Source organism: Monopterus albus, unplaced genomic scaffold (assembly GCF_001952655.1).
Source record: "Monopterus albus unplaced genomic scaffold, M_albus_1.0 scaffold2.1, whole genome shotgun sequence".
Lineage (NCBI taxonomy): Eukaryota > Metazoa > Chordata > Actinopteri > Synbranchiformes > Synbranchidae > Monopterus > Monopterus albus.
Window position 1 is genome coordinate 6,184,455 of NW_018127882.1, and position 7,787 is coordinate 6,192,241.

The window sequence follows — 7,787 nt, forward strand, 5'->3', positions numbered from 1 at the left end:
CTTGGCCAAATAAAGGTGATTGTGATTATCCTTAACATTTTCAGTAGAAACACACTGAAAGGTAAAGACAAAAAAAACTGTTAATTTTTAATTAAGTACTTTTTTTCCAACTGTGTATTTCTTTATTTTAAACTAATTTTATCAATGTATTTAAATGCAAAATGTTGTAGAATACATGGATAACACTAACTATACAATATCAGGGGTTTTCTGTGACGTATTCAATAAGTTATATCTTATATTCATATTAAAATTATAGCCAATTAGTTGATTCATTTACTGGTCAAAAATAATTGGAAACTTTTTATAGTTTAATAGGTTTCAGTCATTTTTCAAACAAAATAGTGTAAAAATGCCAACACATTTGCAAATGAGAAATGTTTTTCTTTGTCAGATATCACTGTAAACTGAATATTTGGGGGTTGACGTAAACATTCAGTAAAACTATTCAGCTGTTTTTTGATGTTTCATATAGTATAAAAATAATCCTCAGGTTAAGTGATAATAAAACACATTATTTGCATTTTCTTTTCAAATTATGTTACATATTGCTTATGTAGTAGTCTTAAACTTAAAATCAGGTAGTCCACACAATTTATTTTATTAACAATTGAAATCCAGTTGAGTATGGCTGGGAGGTTTACCTGCAGCCACTTCTGTGTCATACCTTTGTTCCTAGCAGCCAAAATTATTTTAAAGAGATATTCATACTGTGTCATAATCTAGGATTGTGCCTTACTATAATGCAACAATAGAACAGTCACCTTCTGAAACAAATAGTTTAATCATCTCATTGGTCCAGACAGTTCCAGTAGTAGTAGTTAATATTGTGGTTTAAAATGTTCTTCTGCCTTCGTACAGTGCTGACATTGCATTTATCCTCTCTGTACAGGTCCTCTGTGTGGAGCCTCAGTAATTTTCCATCATGCAGCTGGAGTCTCAGCTGCGACTATGTCAGAACTGTCTCTGGTGCTGCAAGGGTGCACTGCGGTGGCTCTCCCTGAGCTACACACAAAGGTAGGATTTTTGTGTGTGTGTGCTGAATTGAATCAGAATGACTGAAAACAGCCGAGTGATTCTTTATGTGTGCTTCTGTGTACACATCTGAATGTCTGTTTTTGAGTTATCTGCTTTCTCACCACAGAACAGCTGTGAACTACTATGATCTCCTGGGAGTCAAATCTGATGCCAGCATGGAGGAAATTAAAAATGCTTTTCTTCATAAATCTAAGAAGGTAAAGTCCTCCTTTGTTAACACACTGTGCATTTAAATAAAAGTGTCTGGCCACAGGAGGGCAGCCTTGCAAAGCCTACTTTTTACTTGTTAACTTTTCCCACAGTGGGCTTCCTGACTCTGAGTATTGTGGTTTCTAGTGTAAATAAGGATGGACATGTGTACTTACCCTGCGGTTTTAACATAATTGAGAGGTGAAACAAGTTGCCAAAAAAACAAATAAGCATGATAAGTGCAAACTGTGCATATGCCTGCGTTTGTTTAACAGAGAAGGTAAGAACATGTTTTGTTAAAGTATACACGTCCACATAAACACAAGAATATTTCTTGGTTCATTGGTTGGTTTGATGAGTGGACTTCATCATTACTGTGTGACCATCGTATGTAACTGCAGCTGCACCCTGACACTGACCCATCGAACCCAGCACTGCACAGCCAGTTTGTGGAGCTGAGCGAGGCCTACCGAGTTCTGAGCAAAGACCTGAGCAGGAAAGAGTACGACTTCAAAATCAGACACCCATACAGTGGGAGCCAGCCCTTCGGATCTACTTTCAGTCACACCAGCTACAGAACCAGGTGAGGATGCGCACAATCTGTCAGAGTTATTGTACTTTTCTCCTCCATACCCCAAACTGTTTGGGCAGAAGAAAATTGAACTGATGTTTTTCTGCAGAAATTAATGCAGGAGAAGATGTATGATTAATTTGAATACTGTGCATGTGGCTTGGTTTTGCTTGCTATAGCACACTCACAGTTCTTCATGCTCTTGGGAAGACAGCAAATCTGAAACCTCCACCTCTGCAGTGATCCTGAAGGAAAGAGTCACCTCTGTACCTTCCCACAGAAGAAAAACAAAGCTGTTCATTAACTTACCACAAATTTTGGATTTCATCACTGGGAGTGCTGAATAGTTTCACCTTTCAGATTTTGTTCAACTCTATGTACTCTGCCCTTTGTTGTGGCCCCGTGCAACATATCGCTTTGACATGTACCATCAAAACAGTTTTCTAACAACCAGGTGGACGAATCGGAAAATGGTTTTTATACATAATGCAGTGGAAATTTGTCTTTGACATTTCACAACTAAAAACACACAGATCACATAAAATATATGCAAGTCCTCAATACATGAACCTGTTCCTCAAAATACATTGAGTCTTTAAGGCTTCCCACTAGCATTTCTAGGTGAAGTCTGGCTTTAAGTTTGGCACCGTCTGACCCTCCTCTGTTTTTAATGTCATCAATCCTGGCCTGTCTTCAACTACTTCACCACCAGTACAACTGCCCAGAACAACATGCGTTACTGGGAGCAGTTTCATCGTGCACAGAAGATGACGGCAAAGCAACAACAGCAGAAGAGGAAGGACAACCTCCGACTGGTGGGGTACTGCATCATTGCTGTGGCGCTCAGCATCACAAGCCATATGGTTCTCTTCAGGTAAAAACGCTGCACTGGTACTCAGTGTGTTTTGACCACTCGTTACACTTGTGTTTTCTTTGCTGGACAGTCACATTCAGATGATTGGGACTGTATGTGGATGTGTCTCTGTGCCATGTGTCTTGTGTCCTTGTGTTTGTTTTCACACACAGACTCTCTGCCACTTCCATTTGTGAAGATTTACGTTTTTGTGATCTGGAGAGCTGTTTAAACAGCTGTACAACCTCATAAATACAACTGAGCTTACAGCATGCCTGCTGTGCAGCCAGTTTTTAAGTAAAGTTATTCTGTCCATTGTGTTTTAACTTGTGTTTCTCCAACTCTTTCAGAAAACTGAAACAAGTTCACAATGATTATATGGATGAGAAAGACAGAATCATCACACAAATCTATAATGAATCCAAAGAGAGGGCAAGGTGATTACATTTTTTTTTTCTTCTTCTCTTTGAATGCCCACTGCGCTGCTCACAGTAAATTTGTTTCAGTTTTTAACTTGAATATGAAGCTGAGTCCTAAGATGTCTTCTGTGCTGTTTTCCAGAATCAACGGTTTTAAGAAACAAACAGAAATCCTCCGGCAGAAACATGCTGAGTTCCTGGAGAAATACAAAATTCCAAGTGGCGTGGACAAGTAGGAGTGTCTCCAGCTGTGCTCGGTGACGATAGAGTTCGAAGAGACAGCAGGAGGAAGGCAGCAGACTGAATGTGATACTTTTAGGAATTTAAAGTTGTTTTCTGACCTATTTAACATGTGAAAGTGCCTGCATTGGCCCTCAGATGTGATGCTGAGGAGCTGATGTGCTCTAGGTGTGATGTGGCAGGGTTTCAACAGGTTGCAGAGGTATTAATTTGTAACTAAGCTATGCTGTATATTAGTTTGGGGCTGTTTTTAAATGAACCGTTATACAGTAGTTGGTAGCATCTTTGCTTTGGTTGGACTGTAAGAAGTACAGATCTCAGAGCTTTTTCACTGTTTGTCTAAAGGAGCTTAATGAGTGCTGTCAGTCTTCCTCTAATGAACCCAGAGAAACATTTTTTTGTCATCTGCCTAATTGTGTTAGTGGTACACAACATGCAGGGCTCTCAGGTGACAGCGACTTAATAGCAGATGAGCTAACATGACGAGACAGTGCAATTTTTAGTGCTAAATGAACATAATATCTTGGGTTGCACACATAAGGTTCTCCTGGGATTTATGAGCTTCACTTTGTTGTAAATGGTCTTATATAGTGCTTTTCCACACATTGAAGTGCAGTCAAAGTGCTTTACACCATTTACCCACACAAGCACACACCTGTGATATCGCTCAGAGTGGTTCAGTGTTTGCTCAAGGACACTTCGACATGGACCGGAGAAGTCGGGGATCGAACCACCCTCCCTACCGCCTATCCGACAGCCACCCCTACTTTATTCAGGTGGACAGTTGTGAAGCGAGCAGTATAATGTGCAAAATGTTTTTAGATTAAGTGATGGAAACTATTGGGCCTATTTATGATTCCCAGCTGGGGACATCACTGTCCAACTCTTCTCCGGTTGCTGTAGAAATGCTCGCATGTACTGTACAACAACAGCCAACTCATAAAGTAATTTATTCATTTGAAAATCTAAATAATTGATATTATTGTGGTTCCTTCAAATATTTACTGTTTTTCCTCAGTTTTTAGATATTAGAGGTGTGTTGGACCACCTTGCCTGATTCCTTAAGGCAAGGCAGTGACAGATGATTAAAGATTCAGCCTTTTCTCATCATTACTTCTGTTGGTTCTGTTTGTTCTGGTTATATAGTACAGAACTACCTCCAGACACTGCATTTCAACAACTGAAAGTAAATTTGAGCAGCTCCTGACAACCTCGTGATCTGACATCTGGAGCTGCAGATGTGATTAACTGAAAATTGATTTAGCAGAACATGTTTATTTCTATACACTTGCATGAAAGCTCACTTTCATTTAAGACATTACATTTACTCTGCTGACACCATGGAAATGAGGCTTGGTTTCAAGAGCTTATTAAAGAATACTTGTACAAGTATAGATTGGATTTATGAAATCCCCGATTCACCATGTGAATTATGTTTTAGGGAAAGGTTTTGTTGCTATTTTTCTTCTCATTTGTCTTCTCACCAGCAGCCCTGGTCCCAAGCAGGAAATAACATGTCCTCCCTTAGCATACAGACACCCTCATACCCATGTGGCGTGAGTGCGCTGTCATAACACAAGCACACTATAATGACCGGGATTCTGGTGTGTCAGCTGGCCTTCACACACACACACAGATAGAAGACAAGGCTGCTACTACACAGGAAAAACCAGCTATGAAAAGGCTTTTAATTACTTTTATCTTCAGTTTAATGAGCTGCAAATGAAAAGTGTATCAAGTCATGCAATGAAATAACCCTCCGTGTGTCTGACATGCATACCCTGCTTTATTATGTAATAGTGGGAAAATATACAGTCAATAACAACTTTAGCCTCAGACCTTTACACTTTGTTTGATGTGATCCTATCCCAGAAAGGCTTTTGAGAAACTACTAACCTGACTGGAGGCAGTGAGTGTCATAATATAATGCAAATGCAGTTTCTCCCCACAGGGTTGTAGATCTGTGAGAGTTGCTGTATGTCTGTAACATGAGTCCCCTTAAAATGACAACAACCCACCTCCTGACATCAGATGGTTACATTTTTATAAATATTGGAAGTTTTCCTATTTTAATTTCTCTGTTAAAGTTACTCTACTTAATTTCTTTTCTATAAAAATGTTAGAAAATTTGGAAGTTTCCTTTTCACAGCTTCCAAAGTGATATCTTCACATTGCTTGTTTTGCCCAGTCAGCAGTTTACAAAACAAAACCCTGAGTTTACTATAAGATATAAGTAAACCCAGTGAATATTCTGGCACTTTGCCTTAACAAACGGCACAAGCAATTTATCTATTGATTTATGTCAACTAATTTAGTGATGTTAGTTCTAGAATCACTTTAAATTGTAGACTCAACTTACAGATGGGTGACCATTTAAAGGAAAAACTAGCACAAAGTGAACAGACCTTTTAGTGAAGTGTCTCCAGAACAGCTTTAGTGCCCTTTGTTCGAGGGAGGAAACATTCTTCCAAAACACATTCTGTTGCTGTATTCGACATATTCTTACACATTAAGCCATTCAATAATCACTGGTCAGTTCACTGATAGAAAATTAACTGACAACTGAAGCAAAAATCACCAACATTTTCTGGTTCCATCTTCAGTTTGAGGAGGGGATCCTTTTCTTTGTAAAACATGAGAATAAATTGAATATCTTTTGATTTATTGGTAAAAACATGAGAATAAATTGAATATCTTTTGATTTATTGGTTGGATTCAACAAGATATTTGAAGACACTGCCTTTGACTCTAGAAAGTCAAAATGGGCATTTTTCCAAATTTTTTGACATTATATGAATAAAAAGATAAATAATCGCCAGATTAATCAGTGACCCATGCTTTTGTTTTTATTTCTACTCATTTATTTGGGATTTTGCTTGAATGTGTCACCCTCGTATATATGTTGTGTGTTTTACTAGTTTTTAATTGTAGAATCAATCTACTGAAACTCTCAAATTTCCAGAAGTAACTACATGGACATGACCTCAGGGGCAGCTAAATCCCTGTCCCCCACATGCAAGGGGCCTCTGAAGCCCCACTGACCCCCATTGTGCGACCAGTATAGACGCTGCACCTGTACCCAGTGCGCCTGTCCCATTTGGAAAAATTTGGCAGTGCAATGGCTACGCTCCGTGCGTCTCAAGGGCAAAGGAAACGAGGAAACCGATCACTACAGCTCATGAAGGCTCCTGCCTTCGCAGCTCTCTGTCTGTCTACGGAATACCCTGCTGCTCTACCGCCTCTGCTGTAGTTGTGCTGCCGTGCTAGTGGAGGATGTTATTCTAGGTTTATTTATAAGAAGATAAAAAAAGGAAGATGCGCCTGGAGGGGACACGTCACATTTTCACGGGGAGCGACGGTGTGGAGAGATTGTGACCGAGCCAGGGAGAGGGATATGCAGCACTGTCCCTCTGCACGTCGGGCCAAAGCTTCGGATCCTACTGGATAAACGTCCTTTTTTCAGCCAAACAGATGATTTTCTAATCGCACCATGTTTCAGCGGGAGTCTGGATGATCCTCCAGTCACGCTACCCCCGGACCAGTTTCCTGGGATCAGGACCAATACACTGACGACACCCAGAAATAAATGTAATCACTAAATAAATGTAATCACTCAAAGTTTATATACCTGTCACCAGTCACCAAAATATCAAGATTTGAAGGCTGTGGTGCCACGGTGAGGCTCTATATTAAATAATGACTTGTTTTGATTGTCTATATAGGCTTTTGACAACAGCCTGCTCCAGTGTCTCACTAACAATATAAACTATTATTAGAGTTCACGTTGGGAGCTGATTCCTAAAATAATTCAGACACCCTTTTGGTGCCAAATGCAACAAAATAAAGTTTTTATTCTAACACTGACGATGCCACCCTGGGAGTCCTTTCAAAGGAGGGAGACTGGAGAATGAAAGCAGGACTTCTGCGCCTTTAATCGTACACAGAGCCGAAGGAAGGAGACAGCTGGACAAGCCACCTTCGTCTTTCTGTTTTTGATCCAAAAACATTTTTGCGCTCCCCTTTGACTCCTGCACAATGGGATTTATGGTTCAAGTTATTCTAGGAATGTAATCCCTGCTGCTCACCAGAATACCGACGTCTCATGCCAAGGTATGAACCTATATATAGACCATTTGACCTCAGAGGACTGCTGAAGTGGTCAGCCTGCCGTCAACCATGAGCTTGTGCGGCTTATTTCCACCTTATATTGACTGATTAATCAATTAGGCCCAACTCACTCTTGTGTTAATTAACGTGAGTTTGTTTTTATGGACATTATCCCCTAGGTCAATGACACTTGTCACTGTGAAAGGAAAAACACGATTATGGTCCTGCAGGTTGTTATGTTTTATCTGTGCTACTCAGTAATTACTTTATAGCCACATTGTGGCGTTTCTCCTGGCACTGTCTTAATTCTGTGCTCCTTTTATATAAGGCACCTTTCACAAACGAATTTTATGCTGTAGAAGCACCCCCC

The 7,787-nt window shown here is 39.9% G+C and overlaps 2 protein-coding genes across 3 annotated transcripts in view; both read left to right on the forward strand.

Moving 5' to 3' along the window:
- Positions 1–4,426, forward strand: part of dnajc4 (DnaJ (Hsp40) homolog, subfamily C, member 4) — a 7,717-nt gene extending 3,291 nt beyond the window's left edge. Inside the window, exons 3-8 of one of the 2 annotated variants that reach the window (XM_020594079.1) lie at positions 893–1,017; positions 1,145–1,235; positions 1,629–1,810; positions 2,511–2,672; positions 3,002–3,088; positions 3,213–4,425. In XM_020594079.1, the coding sequence (XP_020449735.1) occupies positions 926–1,017; positions 1,145–1,235; positions 1,629–1,810; positions 2,511–2,672; positions 3,002–3,088; positions 3,213–3,306 (708 nt within the window). In that variant the 5' untranslated portion in view covers positions 893–925 and the 3' untranslated portion in view covers positions 3,307–4,425. Of the gene's footprint in view, positions 1–892; positions 1,018–1,144; positions 1,236–1,628; positions 1,811–2,510; positions 2,673–3,001; positions 3,089–3,212 lie in introns of both variants that reach the window. The other variant, XM_020594086.1, reaches the window with a different exon arrangement.
- Positions 4,427–7,381: 2,955 nt separating this feature from the next.
- vegfba (vascular endothelial growth factor Ba) overlaps positions 7,382–7,787 on the forward strand; it is a gene marked incomplete at its 5' end in the record, with an annotated part of 14,260 nt that continues 13,854 nt past the window's right edge. Inside the window, one exon of the mRNA XM_020591469.1 lies at positions 7,382–7,420. Within this exon, the coding sequence (XP_020447125.1) occupies positions 7,382–7,420 (39 nt within the window). The remainder of the gene's footprint in view (positions 7,421–7,787) is intronic.